General features: G+C 37.2%; 1 protein-coding gene across 1 annotated transcript in view; it reads left to right on the top strand.

Moving 5' to 3' along the window:
* CFAP99 (cilia and flagella associated protein 99) overlaps positions 1–24062 on the top strand; it is an 82275-nt gene that overhangs the window by 11775 nt on the left and 46438 nt on the right. The window contains exons 3-4 of the mRNA XM_063457691.1: positions 7601–7745; positions 10840–10934. Coding sequence (XP_063313761.1) covers positions 7601–7745; positions 10840–10934 — 240 coding nt within the window. The remainder of the gene's footprint in view (positions 1–7600; positions 7746–10839; positions 10935–24062) is intronic.

A 24062-nucleotide genomic window follows, 5' to 3' on the forward strand; every position in this document is an offset into this window, starting at 1 on the left:
GGATGTATATATATAATCACAAGTGATACAATACATTTATTCACAGGCAGCCCACAGAGCATGGTATTGTCTACACAGCTGCTGATTGGGTGAAACCGGGAAATATCCATAATCCCCAGAACTGCATAAATCTTGTTTTTTTTTTTGTTTTGTTTTTTATACGAAGAGAGAAAGGGTAAGTAACTGAATTGAGAATTGTTGGGAATTCAAAGTGAATTTCAAATGTAATATCAAACAAATTGGAAAATTCTCACAAGTCAGCTATGCTTCCTGTTTGGCTATATTAGCGTTGAACTTGAAATTTACTTTGAATTCATGACAATTTTTACTTCAGTGACTAACCCTGAGAGTGTCAGTGGCATCATTATGGCTTTCACACATGTCTCATGCCAAATGTTTGGGAAATCGGAAACAGTGACACTAACATTGCTGCTGCAGCTGTAAACCAGGAAGTACAGTGGTGCTGTCACTTTCCAACACACAGTGGTCATTCCTACAAAAGGTTCTACTTAGTCTAATGAATGAGCCAAATTTGAGCATAATGTGTAAAAGGCAGAGTTCCACACAGCTTCCTTCTGCCCCAATTTGTTTTTTTCCCCCATCAGCCTTCACAATGGAGGGAGCATGCATCTTCTTGCATGATGCACAGTAGGTATGTATGGCAACCCATCATGCATGTGCAAAGCTTTCTATAATGCTGTGTCATGGGACATTCCATAAACCCCTGTTTTATACTCTCATGCATGCCCCAGAGTACACCAGTGATAAAGCCCCTGCTGCCTGTAAGGACATGAAGTGGAAGGTTCCAACAGGGATGTAAAAATTAGATGTAATCATATCTCCTTTCCTTCTGTCCACTCTGAGGTCACCATGTAAGAGGACATGTAATTTGGGGGGTACCGATGCAAGATAATATAAAGACCCCATTAAACACTATTTAATTACGGATATTGTGGAGGTTTCTCTTTCACATTTTTCAAACCTGCCTGGCCTGCTTCATGCTCAGAAGATTTGGGAATTGGGAACCCAGAGCATGCCTTTCCAAGCAGTGGTGCTGCTATAAAGACCAAAACAGCTATAAAATACATTTAAACGTACAGCGCACTCACAAACAAAAATACAGCTTTACATTTAACAAGGCTCCTTAAAATCATCTATGATAGCAAATAAATATGAGGATTTAGTTCCACCATATGACCATTTTGTGTTAAGCCCACCACTACATCACAGTACCCCAATATTGGTGGGTCCTACACTAATTTTAACATTGGAGATTTACATGCTAACTTGCAATACTTACTTGCAGTATAAACTGCTTTAAGAGACTCCTCGATTTAAGCTTTCCTGCGGTCACGTCCAAAGGGGCATCCATAGTGGATGGGTGGGGTGCTCAGCCCAATAGGAATGTGGTCTGGATTCCAAATCTACACAAAAAATGGGAATTGGGGGCACACCCAGAACATGCATTGCCAAGCAGTGGTGCTGCCGTAAAAACCAAAACACATACAAAATACAGTAATTTAATTTCCAAGCAAACCCTTCTAAATGTAGATGGTAATGATGGGGCTAAGCTGCCCCAGTGCTCGCAGCCTGTCACTGACATCCCCATTTTGATTAGCATGTACTGTTAATGTGAAAGTTAAATGTCCTGATTATCGCCAAGGCTGCATAGAGTTTCTGGTGAGGGGAGTGGCTGTTTTTGTCAAAGTACCCAATAACAGTTTGCAAATTTCAAAGGGATTACATCAAATACTCCTTGCACCATAACCACTGTAATACGTTTTGATGCATTGTATGATGGTAATGGAATTGGGAGCTATGACCCATCTACTTCAAGGTTTTACACATTCCCAGATATCCTTCAACACATCAGTGTCACAAACAGTGGACCCTTTGTCAGCTTGAATTAGTGTTTCCATTTTTCTCTGATGCCTTTCATTAACATAGTGATTTTGCCTGCAGAACTGACACAGAGTAAATGTTATTGTTTATTAAATACAACATTATCTGTAAAACCGAGAGGCTTAAGTATGTAGAAATCCCAGGAGGACATTTCTTTCTGAGATGTTGGAACTGCAACATTTGGCACCAACAATTAGATTGTAGTTATAGTTACTTAGATTACTGAATCAATAGCTATCCTAAATAAGAGAATAACAGGATAGCTGCGTATTACCAGTCCTGGCTCAAAGGGACTCAAAAGGGACCTCAATGAAGTGGTCTGGGTGCCATGTCCCTCTAGGTTAAACCCTGCCGTTCTGCAGGAACAATAATGGTTACATTGCAGAGTTTAAATGCCTCTTGTGGCTGTCAGAGTGAAGTCAGGCGCTTATTCCAAATATTCAATCACATTGTCTTATAGAGTCCATCTGATTGGTACAACATGGCATTTTGCTTCTCATGCATACTAGTCGATATCGGAATGATGCCATGGAACCTATGACATCATTTTGACACATTGGTTCAGTAGAACACGGCTCTCTGTGGTATTGTTTAGCATCAGCATTGATGCCAGAGTGATATCGCATGAACAGAATAGAGCAATATGATGCAGTTTGCATTAGATATATTTAGTTGAAAAAAAGCTTAACATCATGTCCATGTCTTCATGCTTGATATAATATAATTGAAATAATGATACATTTAGACATTGAGTTTGTGTATTTATATTATGTATACATCTTTATTTTTAGTTTGCCTATTTATTTTTGCTGCTTTCTTTTATATTTTCAAAAGAATACTCTAAGCACCATAAGAACTTTAACTTAATGACATTTAGTGTATAGATCATTACTCTGCAGTCTCACTGCTCAATACTCTGCCATTTAGGAGTGAAATCACTTTTGTTTCTGCTTATGCCCCCGACTGTGGCTTACACAGCCTACAAAAAAAATGGTTTAAGTTTAAATCAGACGTGACCGTGTGTTTATTTTAGACATTTTTATCTTCTGCTCTGTAAATTGAACTTTAATCATGCAGGAGATTCTTGCAATCTCTAGCAGGTTATTAACAGAGCAAGATATAAGACATTCTAAATCACACAGACTGTGCAAGAAAGGAAGTTTAAACTTTAGATCTCTATTTACAGGAAGTGTGTTGGTGGCTGTGTAAGTCATGTTGTGGAGGTGTGGCTATGGCTGCATAAACAGTGATTTAACTAAATGTCAAAGAATTGAGGTATTAGGTTGCTGGGCATAATCTATACATAGAAACCACTCCATTAAGCTGTTTTGTTGCTTATAATGTTCCCAAGTTTCTTCTTCAAAATGTGATATATTATTTGCAGTATAATTGGTTTATGTATTGTTATTATATTGTCTTGTGTGTATTACAGTACCCGCAGTACACAGCTGTTTATTTACTCTCTACTACTTTGATCGGGGCAATTTCAAAATCAATACATGAAATCAGAAAAGTAAATTTGTCCTAGTCAACACGATTGAGCACACAAATAGGTAAATAAGACACACTTGTATTTTCTCTTTGATTCCTTGTGGCAGTATGCATGTCTGCCAGCAGGAGAGTGACATTCCGAATGAATCATTTAATAAATAAAGTGCTTCAACTCAGCAGGTATGTCTCCTTATGAGTTTGAAATCACACATTTTATTTTCTAATACCTAGAATTGAAAGCACAAATCTGTCACTTTCATATCTAAGTTGATGGATGTAATTCCTGGATAACATCTGAGACATCATTCGTGTAGGAATGCGGAATATTGTATGCTGTCAAAATTTATATCAGTGCACTAAACATATACATCTATTAAAATAGAGATTTGCATCACTTATCCACAAATAATGTAGCAACGCTCATCTAGCAGTGCATTTGATATATTCAAGAATATTCAGATGTTCTAATGTTACTCTTATAAATGACACTAGACTTGATCACCACAAGAAATTTCAGTTTTGTCAAATATATATATATTTTAGAATTCTTTATTTTTGTAGTGCATGTTGCAAACCATACAAGTGATTAGCCAGATAAGTCAATAAAAGCAGAAATAACAAAATTAGTAATGAAAGACAGATTTCTAGCACTATTTTCGGATGTTATCAAGAGTTAACTGTCCTATGCAACACTGGTGAGAGTGATACGGGTTTGGACCAGATTGGGGTCCCAGGCTGCCTAGGAAATTCAACAATTATGCATCGAAGAGTGTCAGTAGGTGAAAGCATTTGCGTACCGCACATTGATATATAAATATACAAGGTGGATGAGCTTCTAGCTACAGCCTGCTATTACAGAGTGAGCCGTGACTTGTGATTATGTGCAAGTGAAATGCATAAAGCAAGTATCATCTACAAGTAGACTGTCCAATAGCTAGTTAGCTGGTGTAAAGAATTACCCCTGACCTATGGGTGCAGGGGGGTGATAAAGGTATATCACACCTAAAAGAGTATGTGATCGGCCAATCCTGTTTGGATTGTAGTTTTCTGAGGATTACCAGAAACCCATCGCAGCCTTTAACCCCTTAAGGACACATGACACATGACATGTCATGATTCCCTTTTATTCCAGAAGTTTAGTCCTTAAGGGGTTAAGCTGTAGTAACTAGTATATTAATTAGAGCATGAGATACTGAGGCATGAATAACACGTGGTAAACTGAAAACAAAATAAAAGAAAAAGACAAAGAAACACAATGCAAAAAAAAAAAAAAAAGAAAAAGCCAATGGTTGAATGTAAACCACTGCATGGTTGTATATCTTCTTGCCAAGTGGGTCCTTGAGTATTTGGTTGCTATCAGGTATGGTTAGTACCAATGCAGAAAAGAATGCCTGGGCTTCAGTGGGTGACTGGAGCATGTGTGTAGTTCCATTGTGGTTCACCAGTAGGGTGCCCTGGGTCCCCCAACAGTAAGGCCCACCAGAGGATTGGAGGTAGGTAGTGATAGGGCTCAGGGTCCTGCACCACTGCAATGATGACCTGGAGAGGTCCTGGAAGAAGTTTAGTGAGGAGTCCTCAAAAGTCAGCAGGGTTTTATCTCGTAATACTGCCATGATGCGGGCCTTATCTGCTGTTGAGACATCTCACGACTCTATGGGAGAGGATTTGGCAGTGCTAGCGGAATGTGCCATCCAGAGTAATTTTCTCGGCCACCGTTGGCGATAGAACGAAAGGTAAGCAGCTCCCGGATGTAGTGCGGCAGCTCTTCAGCCACTAGAGTGGTGGGGATGCCGCAGATCTTTATGTTGTTGTGACGTTGTTGATCTTCGAGGGCTGTCATGTTATGGTGGTAAGTATGGAGTTGCTGGACCGCTCCATTCAGGTGAGTTTCTGTGGTTCGAACATCTGTGGTATCCTCTTCTGCCACCTTGACATGTTCAGTGTTAGCCTCGATCTCTGGTCTTATAAGAGCTAGGTCATCATTTTGTGGAGATCTTAGAGTAGAATTTGAAGATCCCCTTTGGTGGTTGGGGCCAAACTATCTGTTTGTTGCAGGCTTAAGGTTTTCTCAGGTTCAGGAGCAATCATGGCCTCTTGTTCTCACTTTCAGACATTAGAGTTGGTGCAGAGGCAGTGTGGCAGGCCTCTGCTGGTGTTAGTTTAGTTGTCATGGGCCTCTGGAGCATGGCCCCAATGTCCCTGTTGGGTTTTTGTGTTCGGCGTTTCATTCTTGAGGTGCGTTAAACCAGGCTGTTCTGGCTTGCTTGGGCTGTGTGCCTCTAGGAAGCTGTTGAGGAGCGATAGGCCCTGGTTTTGCGCATTTGTTTGTATTGTCTTAGAGAGTACTGGAAAGGCATCTACCAATGCGGAAAGGTGTCCAGATATCTATTCTTGGGTTGGTAGGGCTGGATGGCGCATTGGTAAAGAGATATAAGGTGAGTTTCACAAGGCCATGATCAGTATCATGCGTTAGCTCCACCCCTTGTCAAATAATTTATAGATATTTGTTGATTCGGGAACTGATTCGCTGGAAGAGGCCAAAAAAGGTGCGAAAATGGGCCAATATGTGTGCTTGAAAATATATACATAATACAATATTATGCATATATTATTTAGTACACTGATAAGAGCATTTTTAAATAAGAAAAAGTAATCAATATAAGGAAAAACAGGAAGAACAGTAACAAAAATAAAAAATCTCTACATTTATATTATATATTATATTGTGTGAATAGTTTTTTCTTGTATTTGAATTTATGTAATATATTATGTATATATTTTTGTATGTCATTGCTCCATCTGCCTTGATACATCAATGACTTAAGGTTGCTTGTAAGGACTTGCAATCCCATACACCTTAATGTAATATTGAACTAACATTGACCCCAATCCCAGAGATCGCTCACCCTGCATCATGTGATGTTCGGGAATGTCATACTTTGCTGAATTGTAGGTTAAAAGTCGTAAGGTATAACTTTTTCGTGCTTGATTGCCGACTATGTTCTAGCATTGTATAGAAATAAATCTGCCTTAAATAATGTGTTACGTAAATCTTTGATATATGAAAACATACCTGGCGCACCGCATTGCTTCACTGATCCGTGATTAAGAAAAGGGGCTTAGTGCGCCTTTCAATATAAAACCTGTGTAAATGCCAGTTATATAAAAATAATAGCAAATTAAAAGAATGTGGCCGAAGTTCTCGGACAGGCAATAATTAACAATGAACAGAAAGGCTAGTTCAGTGTTACACTTCAGTGGAGCCAGTTCCAGGACTAGATCCTGGACCTTCGGCTCTCTGTGCCTTGTAATAACTTACAATAGAAGACCAGAGATATACCTCTGACAGCGTGCTAAATCAGGATATTTCTATAAAGCACGGTATATCTGCTCAATATCCATGTTTGTTGGTTTTGTTGTTTTATTTCCCCAGTAGTCATAAATGCTATATAGCCATATACACAGCCAAGGGAGGATCAAATGCTGAGGGTGCAATGTATAGCATTTAGATAAGGTAAATATATGTTTGAATGTCAAAACAAAAATTTTGGCATAGCTGTGCACAGGGCTAAGCCATTTCATAAGGGTGTGCACTACAGGTTTTCGTGTTTCGTGTTTTGTTTAAAAATCACTATTATGATAGTCACATTTTTTTTGCTTTTTTTTAATATTCAAGTAAACTTTAGTTACAAAATATAAACTGTAGTTGTTATGGTACCAAGAGTTCCCTGGCGCCCCCCTCCTCCCGATCCTCCCATTCTAAGGAGGCAAACTGTTTTTTTTTACCTGGGGTCCCCTGGGCACCGCTCCTTACATCCACTACTTTCTATGGAGAGCCGGAAGCTCTCAGTCTGAACTAAACCCATTGATAAAGACCAGTTCATAGGTCGAAACGTTGCTGTGTTTTTCTGATCCTATAAATCTGCCTATGGCTTTAATTCTGTGAGTGCCTGAAGACTGTTTTGTTTTATCATATATGATCTGGATTTGCTGGTCCTACTTCGGCCAAGCACCTGGTTTTAAGTGGAAGTGAAGTGCGGTTCCTTTTCTTCTGTTGAACTAAGCCCATTGGGGCTTATTTCCTTCATTGCAAATCTAGGGGAAATATTGCACACTATTCTTCCTGCATTGCTTACTTTGATGGTGTTGTGGCTGGTAGATGAATAATTTTTTTGCTATAATTTTGCTTTGTTTTGCCTCTTTTTAGAATTTGAATGATGCTGAAGAAAGATTTGTTGTGGAGACTCTATCAGGAAATATACAATATAACAAAATTCTGGACATAGTTGCTGGAGGATTCTATGCGAGAGATGGGCTGCATTTACCTCTGTCGGAGCGCTGTTTGTATACGGGTAAGTAAGATAAAAATGTATCATTAATAGTACCATCCTTCAGCGTGAAAACAATGAGTGTGCTTGTTATCAAAGTACTGCGAGTACCATTCCATAGATCCATTTGCTCTGGCAGGACTGGTTATACAGTTCTGATTGGCATTTTGATTGTCACATAGAGCTTTGGTGATGGATAACGTATTTTATCACCACACATCTAGGCATTCAGATACTGGGACAAATTACCTCCATCTTGCCCCGGCAGACTGCGTAAAACATAACTAAAGCTTGGTACATCTGGAAATGCATTTATTGGTCGTACGTAATGACTTTCTTCCAATCGTTCCCAGGCTCATAAAGGATGAGTAGTTATGTCCCGTTTAATGAAGTTTAGGGATCATAATGGACCCAATCTTCGTTCCATGGATTGATTCATAAATAATGAAAAAATGAGCATGTTACTAAAGTATCCAGGTCGCCATGACCTTTAAAAAAATTGTTTAAATATAATTATTGTCCTTCAGTAAAGGGACACTATAGTCACCAAAATAACTTTAGTTTAATGAAGCAGTTTTGGTGTATAGATCATGAAACTGCCGTCCCACTGCTCAATTCTCTGCCATTTAGGAGTTAAATCACTTTGTTTATGCAGCCCTATTCAAACCTCACTGCATATGACCCACAGAGCCTGCACACTTCCTGTAAAGAGTCATCTAATGTTTAAACTTTATTGTATGGTCTGTTTAATTTAGAATTTCTTATCTCCTGCTCTGTTGTTAGCCTGCTAGACGCTGCAGGACACTCCTGTGTGTGGTTAAAGTTCCATTTAAAGAGCATGAGGTAGAAACTTCTACAGTAAGTGAACATCTGATTGAAAATGAACCCATTTTTTCATTAAGGCTGTGTAAATCACAGCCAGGGGAGGTTTGGCTAGCGCTAACTTTGTATCATGCTTGTTTGTTACATGATGCAACAGATTGGTCTCAATGAACAAGCAAACATACATAGTAACCGTTGTCTCTGCTACTTACTGTTTGATTTAAATGTGTTTGAGTACCGTAATGTGACCTAATGTGTAGATCTTTTGAGTTTTGTAAGAGAGAACCACTGTACGCATAGCATGTAAATGAATACATAAGATAAATGTCAAAACCTTGATGGTAGTCTTTAAACCAAATTATAAAAAGTTAACAAACAAAACATGTTACAGCATATATGTAAGTGTTATGCTTGTAATATATAGATTCCTTTAATATAAATATAAGTTGAAAAGAGCCTCACAGTCAGCTCTCAGCATGAAGGTGTTATCAATGTATTAACATCTCCTCTGCTTCAGATAACTGTCACTCCCAAATGGGCATCTGTAGCTCCCAATGCTTTTACAGAGAGGAGCCAGACAGCTCTTCATAAACTTGATCTGATAGCTGTACTTTACTTTTTGCTTTTCTACTGTTACATTATATACGTTTATACCTCCAAAGATCTTACTCTGTATATACATTTGTAGTATGTATATACATTGGAGCAACTAAATGACCTCCATTTGTCTAAATATACATAGGGATTAAGGAGAAAGCACAAGTAACATTTTCTTATCTTTGGTTTTTACTATATATTGGGGCTGATGTGTATTGTAGTCGTTGCTGCTGGCCCAGTAGTAATGGGACTAAGCGCAGGACTTCTCTTTTTGTATTTGTATTTACTTTGCATCACACAGCCTGGTTACAATGCTGCTGCCCATCCCATGTGTTCCCTATTAAGGGTTAATAAGTATAGGGGTGTATATAAAAAAATACCCCTTTCTGTCTCATTAGAGATATCTTTGCCAGAAGCTCAAGGAAGCAGGCTGAAGGGTCAGTGTTAGGACCCGCTTAGGGGGGGTCTGCCTTGACGTTGGCAGGCGGGCATTCCCTCCAATGGCCATTGGAGCAACTAAATGACCTCCATTTGTCTAAATATACATAGGGATTAAGGAGAAAGCGCAAGTAACATTTTCTTATCTTTGGTTTTTACTATATATTGGGGCTGATGTGTATTGTAGTCGTTGCTGCTGGCCCAGTAGTAATGGGACTAAGCGCAGGACTTCTCTTTTTGTATTTGTATTTACTTTGCATCACACAGCCTGGTTACAATGCTGCTGCCCATCCCATGTGTTCCCTATTAAGGGTTAATAAGTATAGGGGTGTATATAAAAAAATACCCCTTTCTGTCTCATTAGAGATATCTTTGCCAGAAGCTCAAGGAAGCAGGCTGAAGGGTCAGTGTTAGGACCCGCTTAGGGGGGTCTGCCTTGACGTTGGCAGGCGGGCATTCCCTCCAATGGCCATTGGAGCAACTAAATGCCCTCCATTTGTCTAAATATACATAGGGATTAAGGAGAAAGCGCAAGTAACATTTTCTTATCTTTGGTTTTTAGATATATATATATATATATATATATATATATATATATATATATATATATATAGATGTACTATACAGTATATACATTTACATACTACACCATGATTACATTGGGAGATAACTATCAGAATATATAAGATTTCTCTTATATTTATTTAGTTGGGATTTAAAAAAAAAACTAATTTCTATTTATTAGTCACATTACTCTAATGCAGATAGAAATGACTGTGTATCCTATAACTCATACGTCATATAATATAAATACTGTTCGAATAATTCCATTCACTCCATGTGTCTCTGAATTTAGCCTCCATAACAATGCCTGAACGACACACTCGCAGGGTTATTTACTAAACAGGGAAGGAAAACTTAAGCCCAAAGTAGCTGCACTGAAACCATTGATGACTTGGAAAATTTTACAGTTTGGCTAATTTAGCCTTAAATTTGAAATTCACTTTGAATTCTCACTTTAATTAATAATCCTGTCTGTGTTTTTTTTTTTTTACCTAATAATGTGAGAGAAATACCTAAAAAAAAATACCTAAAAAAATTCTAAAAATCTATTCTAATCTTATTGTAAAACAAGGTTACCAATGGTTACAATGTATCACCCCGTGGGTTATACTGCACTTTCGAATACCATACCATTCTAGGTCAAGCTATATTTATTGAGTGTATACAATAATGCTCTGCATTTCTTTGTGTATTACAGTCATAGGTTATATAGCTACATTCAAGATGGATGAATACGGTATTGAAAGATTTGCTAAAATTCTCAAGTCTCAAGATATCCACAAAATGTGCAAGGTAAGGAGAAAGTGGGGCAGCTGGGCTTTCTATTACTACATCAATTTCTCAGATGGTCAATTTTGGCATAGAATGACCGAATTGGAACATTTGAAGTGATTTTTATTAAGTAATTTATGAATTATGTGAATAAAATTGAAACATTGAAAATGTAGCATTGGAGGTTTAGGCAGATCTGTGAGCAAAATGGCTGCACAGATCTCTTTGAAATTTGGCAATGTAATATATCATTTTGAGATCTCGTGCTCTTTCATTGAGTAGAAATTAGTACCGGTACTTTATTTAGTTGTGAGCAGAGAGTCTCATGCCTTCCTGGTTAATGGAAAACTCTCAGAGGGTCTGTGTCTGGCAGGATAGTGCACCTCCCAAAAGTGAAACCCCTCTCCCTCAAACTGTGCTGGTGGACAAGCCAACTCGTGGAGCCATGCGGACACAAAATTATGATTATAAAACCTATTGGCATAATGGGATTAGTTGGAGAATAAAGTGGACATTAATAAAGGGAAGTACCGTAGTCCACCATTCTTTGTGATGTCTAAACACGCAGTTCTTGAAGACCAATTTAACACTGATTATAGCACAGATATGGTAAAACATTTCTTATTCCACCCATTCCTATTTAAATAGCTTCAGTTAAGATATTTAGAGAAAACATAATCATAAGAGACATGGCAGGGTTATTTTATGGTTACTGCAAAATTAGCTTTAAGTATATTTTGTACATGATAAGGAAGAAGCCACTAAACATAAAGGAATAAGCCAAGCCAAGCCAAGTCAGCCCAAACCTGTTTATAATACAGTAATCCAGTAGTTTCCAACAGTTCGGAATTTAAACATGCCCTAATTCTGTTCCTATTAGAATACTGAGAAAACCTAAATTGTTGGTGTTCCTTAAACAGTGGGTTTGGGACCACTACTGTAGAAGTTAACTGATGTCAAACATTTAATGTGTTTTGGAATTTGCACAAACTTTATGTCACCACCAGTAACATCAACTCTCACTAGTGCACAACTAAAACATAATAATTTGAAAAGTAGCAACTAAGCATATTACTTACATATTCTGCACTTAGTTGGGGCGAAGAAATGTTGGATCAAGTGAAGATTATGTCCACCTGACCTAAACCATCAACTGTCACTCTTTGAACATAACCGTCGTTGTCAGTATTAGAGTATATACACTACTGTCCCTCTTAGGGTATATATTCTTAGGGTGTATATATTGCCAATTTTTTTTGTGTGTTGCTCTAAAATTAAAACGAATCAACACTTCTTTGAGAACACACTCCAGCCTATTGTAGCTGGTACGAATAACACCAATGTCATCGAGTTCATGAAACAACGCTATTTACTTGCAAACAATCTGGATTGCAAAAACTGCCATCAACCTCAATGTTGGATAGCTTGTCACCAATGTTCCTGGAAATGTATTAACAAGAATTGTGCGTTATAGTGGTTAGCCATCAGAAAGGGCTCTTTCTTTGAAAAATCACACATCTCACAGAGAAAAGTGGCTACACATTACTTGCCTCTGGTGTTTGGAAACCTCCGAAAATCACTGTAGCTGATGTTTATAACTTTTATCGTGAAGTATTTTGTGTCTATTTTCGTACTAGCCCAGTTTTGCTCAATGGAATCGATCATTATGTTTAAGTTGATGAGTCTTGTTTTAGTCATAAAATAGAGTACCATCGAAGGTCATGCCCCGGATCACAAAATATGGGTCTTTTGGATTGTGGACATGCAACAACGCCAGCTGTTTGGTATATGGAAGTTGTTCCTAACAGAAGTTCTTGAACTCTCCTTCCTATTATTCAATGTGTAGTACGCCTATGTTTGATGGTGCACAGTGATTCCTAGGCTGCCTACAACAATATTCAACCGGCACTGAATTTGAGTCATAAATGTGTTAATCATAGTAATCCAAACCTTCGATTTGTTTATGCAACTGGTGCCCACATGCAACATATAGAATCTTATTGGAATAAATGTAAGGTTTGTATAAAGACAAAACGAGGTGTTCCTCATGATTTGCTTCCAACATATCTTGCAGAATTCATGTGGAGAGATCAGTTCAGCAAAGACGCATTTTACACTCTACTTCTGCATATTGCAGAGCAGTTTCCTGTTTAGTAAATCTAACTTTCCTTTTCTTAATTGTTTCATCCAAAAAATCTTTACTTTTTAAATATACATTTTAATTTATTTCACCTAGGTATGGGGATATATACTTAATTTGTGTCAAGTGAAGTTTATGTCCAAGGGGGACATAACCTGGGGACATAATCTTTCACTTGATCCGAAATGTTTAGCTTGAGATTATCTTTGGACAGACACCAATGGTTAAATCAAACCATGACATAATAAATGACAACACAGAGGCTTATCATGCTAATTACCAGGCTTATCATGCTAGTTGCAACAAAAAGCTGTATACAATACAGAAAATAGGGCGCCACTTATCACCATGTATGAAAAAACTGGATATAGTTACCCTCCAGCGAATGGGTAGGGAAATTCATGTGGAGAATGCTCATATGGAAAATACAAAGGAGAACATCATAGTGCAAAACTATTTAATATATAAGTATTTAAAAACACATAAATCAAAACACTCACAAACGGTGTGGCACAATTGAGACAATCAATATGTGCAAAGATGCTGTTGCCTTAAATAGGCTAAGAATCTCCGGTCTGGCAGTCTGTGGAGGTCCGTTCGAAATTCTACAGCCAATAATGGCTTAGTTGATTCACCATCTGCTGCTTCAGATATCCGGGTTGGTAGCTGCTCGACGCGTTTCGTCTCTTCTCGTTCAGACTTTCTCAAGAGCGTATCCATCTTCTTCCTGGTTCGGTGTTTAAATATGCCGGCCGGCGTCTTCATTGTGCAGTTGCGCATGCGCGACCGGGCGCCAGCTTGATGACATACCATCAGCTGACTTCCGTCGCGCATGTGCGTTCCACCTTGGAACGCATACAACTGAAGCTTTCTTATTCTAAGCATCAGGGGCAACACTCGAACCCAATAAATTAGGATGGAGTGTGTCCCGGTGCTACAATATATCGGCTGTGCATATATAGATCAAAACATGGAAAAAAGGGTGGAGGAGAGGGAAAAAGGTTTGTGTGCATGTAAATATCATATGCACAACCAACATATTACCCCAAATAGACCATATAAGAAAAAATAAATAAAAAATAATAGTAGAAAATAGTAAAAGATGTATATCATCAATTGTGAGAACATTAATTTAGAGGATATGGTATTTTAGCTTATAAGACTTTAAAGTGACAGTATCTAAGGAGCACAATTTATAATGGCATAATTTTAAACGGCATAATTTTAAAAATCATAAATTTAAAAAGGCATAATTTTATAAAAAACATAGTTAAAAAATAATAAACTACATTTTACATAATACATTTTCAAATAACGTATTTTAAATAAAAATGCAATCATTATATCAATTTATACAAAAAGTAACTTAGACTAGACAATGTTGGAACTTGGACTAGACAATATTAAAAATCCATAATTCTTTAAAAACCATGTAGTTTAGCTCAATATGGGACACAAAAGAAAATTTATTTAAAATTTAAGATTTAAAATTTAAATTGCAGGAAGGAAGGAAAAAACAAAAGATTAGTATTAGTATTAAAGAATACAGTCATAAAAGCATTAAAATACATTCGCATTTGTGCAATAGAAAGAACATCTCGGTGGAATTAGTCCATAAAAACTAAAATGTCTAAGTCAGTATTAAGACCGTCTGGAACAGAAGTTTTTAATTTATAAATCCATTCTGTTTCTTTCATTGCTAGACGTTTTTCTATGTCTCCCCCCCTCCAATGGGGGCTGACCCGATCAATACCAATACAACTAAAATTTTCCATTTTAAAATCTTTACAATTGTTGCAGTGTCTTGGTACACTGTGTTTTATACTTTTCCTTCTAATTCCACCAAAGTGTTCCAACAGCTTAATGTGCAGTGTCCTTATTGTGCGGCCTATATATTGTATCCCACATTTGCACTGTAACAAGTAAATTACACATTTGCTTTGACAATTTATAAAATGTTTGATATGAAAAGACTCTCCTGTAGTGTTACTTTTAAAATCTAGTGTCTTATATGGTTGGGATTTACAAGTGCTGCACCTGCCACACTTGTAAAATCCTTTTGGTTTTTCGTTCATAAAATTATTCGAGCTATCCTGCTCTTTATCTTTCTTAATTTCCGGTAAGACACTAGGAGCTAAAATTGATTTCAAATTATCTGGTTTTCTATATATTATTCGAGGCCTTTTAGGTAAAACTTTTTTTAAAAATTCATCTTGATTTAAAATAGGCCAGTATTTTCTAATAGTCTTTTCGATTAGGTGTGCTTTATTATTATACTTAGTTATAAAGGCTGTATTAAAATCCTTGTTACCTTCCTTTTTCTTTTTTCTTTTTAAGAGGTCCTTTCTATTGTATCTTTCTACTTTTTCTTGAGACTCATAAATAAGGTTGGTTGGATAATTCCTATTCTTAAATTTTTTATTTAAAATCTCAACCTGGTTTTCAAAATCATCTCTTCCTGTGCAGTTTCTGTATATTCTCATTTGTTGTCCCTTGGGTATATTTCTTAGCCAATTAGGATGATGGCAACTTGAAAATTCAATAAAACTGTTGCCATCAGTAGGTTTAAAAAAGGCTTTACTTTGTACTTGTCCGTCTTTAATAAAAAAAGTCAAATCTAAAAAATTGATATTAAAAGGATGGATATCTGCCGTAAAAACTAGATTATAAGAATTGGAGTTAATATATGATAAAAAATCTTCTAAAAGGGTTCTTGTGCCTCTCCATACAATAAGGACGTCATCGATGTAGCGTCTCCATAGCACCAGGTTTGCGCCGAAAGGGTTGTTATTCCATATATTCTTCATTTCCCAATCTGCAACAAAAATGTTTGCATAGCTCGGCGCAAACCTGGTGCCCATGGCTGTACCACAGGTTTGAAGGTAGTACTTCCCATCGAACCAAAAAAAATTGTGGTAAAGAATAAACTCGATGGCGTTTAATATAAAATCGGCTTGTAATTTATTCATCGTCTGATTGCCATGTAAAACTTCCTTTACTGCTTGTATGCCTTTTGAATGGTCAATCACCGTGTATAGAGAGGCCACATCTACTGTGGCCCATAAAAAGTCATCATGCCACTTAAAATTCTCTAGTTCTAAAATAATTTGGGCAGAATCCTTAACAAAGGACGGGGCTTTAATAACATACTGCTGTAAAAAGAAGTCGACATATTGAGAAATGTTACTTGTTAAGGATCCAATCCCGCTAATTATCGGTCTTCCCGGGGGGTTTTCTAATCTCTTATGAATTTTTGGCAAATAATAAAAAACTGCCATTTTAGGGGATTTAATGAAGAGGTAGTCGAACTCATCTTTGTTTATTACTTTATCTCCAAAACCTTTGTTTAGTAATTCCAAGAATTGTTTCTTGAAATTCTCTATAGGATTTCCTTTTAAGATTTTATAGGTAAGACTATCCCCCAGGATCCGCATGGATTCCTGCATGTAATCCTCTCGGTTTAAAATAACTATGCCACCCCCTTTATCAGCCTGTTTAATGACCAAATTCGGGTCCTCTTTCAATTGTTTTAATGCCGTTTTTTCTTTTTTTGAGAGGTTTTCTTTTCCATTATTTTCCGTTAATTTTTCAAATTCTGATAAAATCATACTGCTAAAAACTGGTATAAAATCTCCCTTTTCCCATGTTGGAAAAAATTTGGATCCATCTTGATTGGATTCTACATCATTTCCTATATTTATTATTCTTCTATCCTCCATATCATTATGTTTCTTTTTTTCGAAGAAGCGTTTCAGAGTTAATTTTCTTAAAAACTTTTGGGAGTCTACGAACAATTCAAACGAATTAGGACCTCTTTGTGGGGCAAATTTTAAACCTTTACTCAACAATTCTTTCTGTTCTCTACTCAGAATTTGATTTGAAAGATTAAAAATGCCTTCATTACCTATATCCTCACTTAGTCTGATATTTCGTCCTCCTCTAGTTCCTCTATTCCTCCTGTTGCTCCCAAAAGTTTCCTTTTTTTGGGGGGAGTATGAGTATTCTGTAGAGGAGCAAAACGATTTTTGTGCAACCATGTACTCTCCTTTCCTTTCCACATTATCTGGCTTTTGTCTTGTGTGCCTTTCCCTAAAAAATCTTTCCTTTGGACTGGACTTTTTCCCAGATATCTTTTTGGATTAAATTTTTCAGGGTGTGGTGGAAATTCCTTTCGTCTCACACTGGTTTCTTCTTTTTTCTGTTCTTTTGAAGTAGTCCCTATGTTGTCATATTTTTTTGTCTCATATTTCTCTCCTCTTCTATTAAAAAACGTTTTCTTTCCCTGATGGAATCTATTAAAATTATGGGTCTGGTTTTTCCAGTTTCTCTCTTTACCATTCTTATAATCATCTTTATCTCTATTTAGTTTGCTTTCTTTTGTTGTCACAATTTTCTCTTCTAATTTTTCAATTTTTTCATTAAGTTGTATGGTGTTCTCTTTAATTTGTTCCTCATTATATTCCACATTAATTTCAGTCTCCACCTGTTTTAACTTATTTTCAACCTGGCTCATTCCCTCTTGTTGATACTCAACTAAGATTCCCATTAATTGTAAAGAGCACTTATCGAGAGTTTTATTCCATTTAAGCATAAATTGTTCATCTTCTTTGCCAAAAGCTGGTTGTTTGTCTAACCTTAATCCTCTGGGTATAATTTCAAGTTGGATATACTGCTGTAAATATTTGATCTCCCACCATTTTTTGACTTCCTTTTCAGCAAGTCTCTCTAATCTCTGGAACAAAAAAGTCCTATTAGGGACTTGATTTGTTTCTTTCCTAGAGAAAAGATTTTCAAACTTTTTATTCCTGGCTTCTCGAATAGTAGTATTCATTAGTCTACAATAGGCCATATTTTATAATAGTTTTAAGTGTGGAGATCAACAGTAAATTATTTTTAAAAATCATACAAATCAGTCTCTCAATATCTTAGGAGTGCAAAATATTATACTATAAATAGTATAAATAATATATAAACCAAAAAGTAGATAGTGAGACAAACTGGTTATCAATTTAGTGCAGGCCAGCCACTATATATAGGGAAGCACTCCCTGTGTCCCTTAACCAAAAGTGCAACAAAAAGCTGTATACAATACAGAAAATAGGGCGCCACTTATCACCATGTATGAAAAAACTGGATATAGTTACCCTCCAGCGAATGGGTAGGGAAATTCATGTGGAGAATGCTCATATGGAAAATACAAAGGAGAACATCATAGTGCAAAACTATTTAATATATAAGTATTTAAAAACACATAAATCAAAACACTCACAAACGGTGTGGCACAATTGAGACAATCAATATGTGCAAAGATGCTGTTGCCTTAAATAGGCTAAGAATCTCCGGTCTGGCAGTCTGTGGAGGTCCGTTCGAAATTCTACAGCCAATAATGGCTTAGTTGATTCACCATCTGCTGCTTCAGATATCCGGGTTGGTAGCTGCTCGACGCGTTTCGTCTCTTCTCGTTCAGACTTTCTCAAGAGCGTATCCATCTTCTTCCTGGTTCGGTGTTTAAATATGCCGGCCGGCGTCTTCATTGTGCAGTTGCGCATGCGCGACCGGGCGCCAGCTTGATGACATACCATCAGCTGACTTCCGTCGCGCATGCTAGTTACCAGGCTTATGATCAAAATTAAATTAAGAAATAGTCCATAGGTCATGGTAGATAGCAAGAGCCAGGGAGTGCAGGTATCGTGTAAACTAAAGTCTGGGACTTGCCAAGTGACAGGTCCAGGCACTCACTGGCCAGATGGATATACCTGGCCTTGCCAGCTGGATATACCTATCTCAATTTCATGTTTCACAACACAATCAGACCCTTTCTGGTGTGTAACATAGCAGTGGCTTGCATAATGTATCTTCGTGAAGCATTGTGAAGGCATCTGCATTGTCAAAAATGGAATGTTCAACAAGTAGAGTCAGTGATAAGCCAGCAATAACCACTGGTCATGGCAAGTGTTAGAGTCAAGGGAATGAAATCTGTCATGCCTATGATTACAGAAATAAAAAGAATGTATTATTAACTAGAAAACTGAGTTAAAACGAGTATGGCAGGGTGGATAGACCAAGTTCATTGCCTTAATGATCTTGTTTCAATCCAGTTAGCTCTGGGGGTTAAATACCTGCTCAATACAGCAAGCACGCTCCGGCTATTCAATTCTACATTTCTGTTATAAATACACAAAAACAAAGAAAAGCCTGCTGACTGTGGTTTGAACATTAATTTTGTAATATAATCAATCATCACACTTTCGCAAACTCTAAATGAACACACTAACCAGTAAATAAAAGCCCCATAGAAATCAATTAACCAGTCTGGTGGTTTTACAAATAATATGATTTATTACAATTTTCATTATTAAAAGAACAATAAAATCCAAACTAAGCAATGGTAAATAACATTATCAGTAACAGGAGAATATTAAAGGCTAGAAAAAAACCAAAAACAAACAAAGCAGGAAAAACGTAAAAACAAGTACAGAAGGATCTTCAATTCTTCTAAAGTTGTAGTATGAAAGCTGAAAGCTTTAATGGGCCTAATGAGATGAATTTGCATTTCCGCTGTCTACTTACTAAACATATATATCACACCCACCAATGGCCCACACAACAACTAAAACAGTATACACTGCCTTTTCTGAAATAGCCAGCTAATATTACACTTTAGCATTGTGAAAACACGTTTGTATGTCTAATGCCAGTGTGTTCCTTTAATAACTATACTCCATCCCTTGCCACTGGCCTTTTTTAAATATTTATTATATATTTGTTTTCTTGTGCCGGATCTCAATACCTGGGCACAACCAGTTTGTTCCCCTCTATCCATGCTGTCCGCTGTTTGATCTTGTGGTTAAATTTGATTGGCTACTGAAGTAGAATCTTGCTTTAAGCTCCACGGCCTCCACCCATTGTCAAGTTTTGTCAACTTGACTGCTACACATAAGGTAAATTAGACCCTACTTTTCGTTATGTATTTAAAGAAAACTGGAATGCATAGGAAAAAGAAAGTGAAATTCAGACGTTGGGAGCTATATAGAAACAGATTAGATGAAGCTTGTTTTTGGTGACAGATCTGCTTTAAATACAGTAATCTTGAGTCTGATAGGCTAATGAGATCATTTAGATTGCAAAAGTCATGTGAGAATTGGAAGTTACGAGGATCTGGCTATATTTCAAAAATCCAACAAGTTCATAACGTTGAGTGAAGCAAAGAGTTATAGACCTAACTAGAATATGCAGACGGCCAAAACAAGATAGAGATCAAAAAATCTAGAAAAATGTCTTGTTCCAAGATGTGAGCTAGATACCAGCTTGAACACTGTGTCAAATGAATCGAAACGTACATAAACAGCGATTTGAGTTTCTGGTATGTCATTTCAGTTTAATTGTTTCGTACATTTGCAAAAAGGTGGATTATGAACCCATAATAAAGAGCAATTAGGCACTTTGAAGTTTGATGCAATCTGCTGAAACAATTACTTTGTCCAAAATTATAGGGCATTTAAAAAACAGCATTTATTTTAATGGCTGCTACTTAGCAATCCAGGTAACCTTACATTTGATCTAGCATTGTTGACACATTTAAACAGAGTATTGTCACATGTATACATTCTGGACATGTTCAGTTTAAGATGTATAGCTAGGGTTTTGATAGATGAAGTGCTAAATTGAAAATTAAATAGCATAATGAAATTTCGCAGGAAGATGGTGCATTAAAGCTTCACATTCTGTTTCTTTTTAATTAATAAACATAAATGACAGCAAAAAGTCATACAAATTATCAAAAGTCTGGTAATATGCAATTGACAACAGCAAGTAAAGTGTTTTTTATACTTTAAATAAAAAAAAAACAACAGCAAAAAACAACTGTGCCACTTGCAGCCTCCATTTCAATCTCTCAAAAGCCAAATGTTCCTTAGTAGAAACTTATTTTAGCTCTCCTAAGCTAAACCCTGCTATGTGGGGCTTAGCTGATTGGCTGATCGCTGTCAGCTGATTGCTATTAGTTCATTAGCTCTCCTGAGCAAAACCCTGCCATGTGGGGCTTAGCTGATTGGCTGATCGCTGTCAGCTGATTGCTCCTGAGTTTAGCCCTAAATTGTAGTCCTAACACAGGAGAGATAAAGGACGTTCCTGCTAAGGAACGTACGATTGCACAGCAGATCCCAGGGAAGAAATAAAACTGTTTAAAACCAGGGCACTCATGACACCATAACTATAGTGGTCTGTAATGATTATGTTGTTAGGAGTGTTTCTTTTTAATAAACATTGTGCATCTTAATGCGCGCCAGCGACTACAATTATTCTAATACCTTTTTTTTCTCACCTTACCATCTGACAACCTCACACTTAATTTTTTTTTTAAAAAACGCTAAAAAAAAAAACCAAACCAAACACCTTTTTTATTTCCAACTCAAGATCTGATAATGAAATGATCCAGCTGTTCTTTATAAATACGAGTTCACACAGCGATCTTAATGCTCCTGGTTGTGTGTTTAGTGTTGACTTGTTCTTAGTCTGCGTGCTGTGATGTGCAAACAGAACAAATTCGCTGTTCTCTTGGGAGGTTGGATACTGATCCGCGCTCTGTCTCGGGTATTGCCATCACTGTGGTAAACTCCTGATGCTACGCTCTAGGCAATGGAAAAGAAACAAGTGTTTATTAAGAGTGGATAAACACCACATCAACGAACATATGCAGATCCCAAATTAGTGCCTATAATTAGATAACTGCTATTCAGTGATTCTCGTCTGATGCTAAAATAGGCAGTGTTTTTCAGGAGCAAACGAGCCAGCAACACATGCCTTACTACGTCACACACCAATAAACAGAGAAGATGCTTACATCCCTGGCATGTGTGCAGTAATAAAGCAGAAGGAGGGACAGGCAGGTCCATAGCCTGGGGACAACAGAATACTGATTAGAAGATCTTTTTAATTTCATGCACATTCATTCTGTTAAATCATGAATGAAGAAATGGTGCAGCATAGTTAATTCTTTAATATAATAACACATATTTATAATATAAAAGCATATTTAAGGAGGACCTCTAAAAGGTCCTTGGTAGGCTTTTCTTTTTCCACAAAATAATCCTAAAGATGAAGGTCACTAGACAGTGCATGGTGGACCTTGGTAAGTCTTCTTGTATCACATAAAGCAATCTAGTCCCGGGTCACTGGATTCCTCACAGAGAACATTGGTAAGCCCGCCTGCATTACACACAGCAATTCTTGAGCTTCTGCCCACCAGACTCTCTACATAGGACCTTAGTAAGTCCTCCTGCATCACATAAAGCAATAGTGTAGCCATTGACAGATTCTAAGAACAACCAGTGACACTGAGTGACAGGAGGTTTTTTTAACAGACCAGTAGTATCAGAGTTAAAAAAGAAAGAGAGTCCATCTGTCAAATTTACAATAACATTGAAATTATTTATTTCAATAGATTAAAATTTTGTCATGTGTCACTAGGAATGGGCAAAAATAGCAAGTGGCATCTGCCCATATAGTCACAGTAATATGGAGAATGATTCAAATAAATGCTCAAACAACCTGCAGGTTTAGGAGTTAGTGGTATGAAGCTCCTGCATTGTGGTAAGATGGGGCTGTTGACGTTTTTGGTTTTTATCTGGTTGAGTCCCAGGACTTTCCCTTTTTTTCTCCTGTATATGGATGTATAACCGTTGTCACCACTTGAGTAGCTGTAAACGTGTTATTAAAATGACTGCACAGGCACAGTACATACTATACAGATAATTAGGGCTTTTTATACAGACAAACAATAACACACTCTGAGTATGGAATGCTGGACTGCCCGTTCTCCTCACTACAGGCCACATAGGACACTAGGTCCGTACACTTAACAAGGAGATGTGATGGCATGCTGGAGAAACAGAACAATCCACTAAACTGATACACCCAGCTCTACATGGCAGTGGTCCATAGCACCTTGAACACACACAGCAGACAACTCTGCTCTACAAAACAGTGATTAAATCAAAAGACACATGAAAGCAAAGCGTGGACAAGCATGCTCCTGGCAGGTAGAAAAATAGTCAAGGACTAATAACTCATACCCTCTCTCTGTCCACCATCTAGCTCTATGCTTCTATAACCATTTTAATGAATGGATGAAGACCTGTCACTTCTTTGTAATACTGCAAAAATCCACACATTCCTCTAAAACTGCTGAACGCAATAACCCTTTCCTGCTTCAGCCAACGTTGCGCTCTTTGCTTTGACTGATACAGTGCCTAGTTTCTTCAATCTATCCTCATCCCAGTTACTAGAATAGCCATCGTCTCCGCTAACAGCACTTACCTTAGTACTGATAAATTCTTTACCATAAACCCATCACTCTCAAAGTCTTCCTTCTAAACTACCACATTCTTCACCTCTCCCAATCCTGTATTCCAGTACTGACAGACAGCTGCCACACACATACAACTTGCAGACACTCTGTGCACTGATACCCACTGCTATACCTAAACTAAAACCCATCTCCCTTGCTGCCAGCAGTGTTTTTGGATTATCCTTTTACCTAGCACTTGCTAGCTCCCTATACAATGCAATCTAAAAAAAACACAATTTCAAATAATCCTTCCTTTTAAATGCTTTATAAATTAAATAATTCATAAAATAATACCTTACATTTCCATTACTTTATAAATGAATGAATTCATTAAATAATACCTTACTTTTAATTTGTAATCCAGTATTGATTTAATAAACTAAATGTCATTCACGTGAACATCAAAGATCTGCGTTTCCTCCTACTGGCTGTAATTTGCAAGCCTCTCATTCCAAATATAAAGTGTTAAGTAGAATGGAAACCTGTTCTAGATAATATAGATTTTGAAATGACAGCTGCGAGCATGATGGCACAGTTTGGTGTGCCATAGAATTTTTTTTCTTATTAGTTGGAATCACTGACTCCATCTGTTCCTTTCTCAGTATGTCACGTACAGTGAGATACAGTCAGCGCGATTATAATATGAGCTCAACACTGGCAA

The sequence above is a fragment of the Pelobates fuscus genome, chromosome 6 (assembly GCF_036172605.1).
Source record: "Pelobates fuscus isolate aPelFus1 chromosome 6, aPelFus1.pri, whole genome shotgun sequence".
In the NCBI taxonomy this organism is placed as follows: domain Eukaryota; kingdom Metazoa; phylum Chordata; class Amphibia; order Anura; family Pelobatidae; genus Pelobates; species Pelobates fuscus.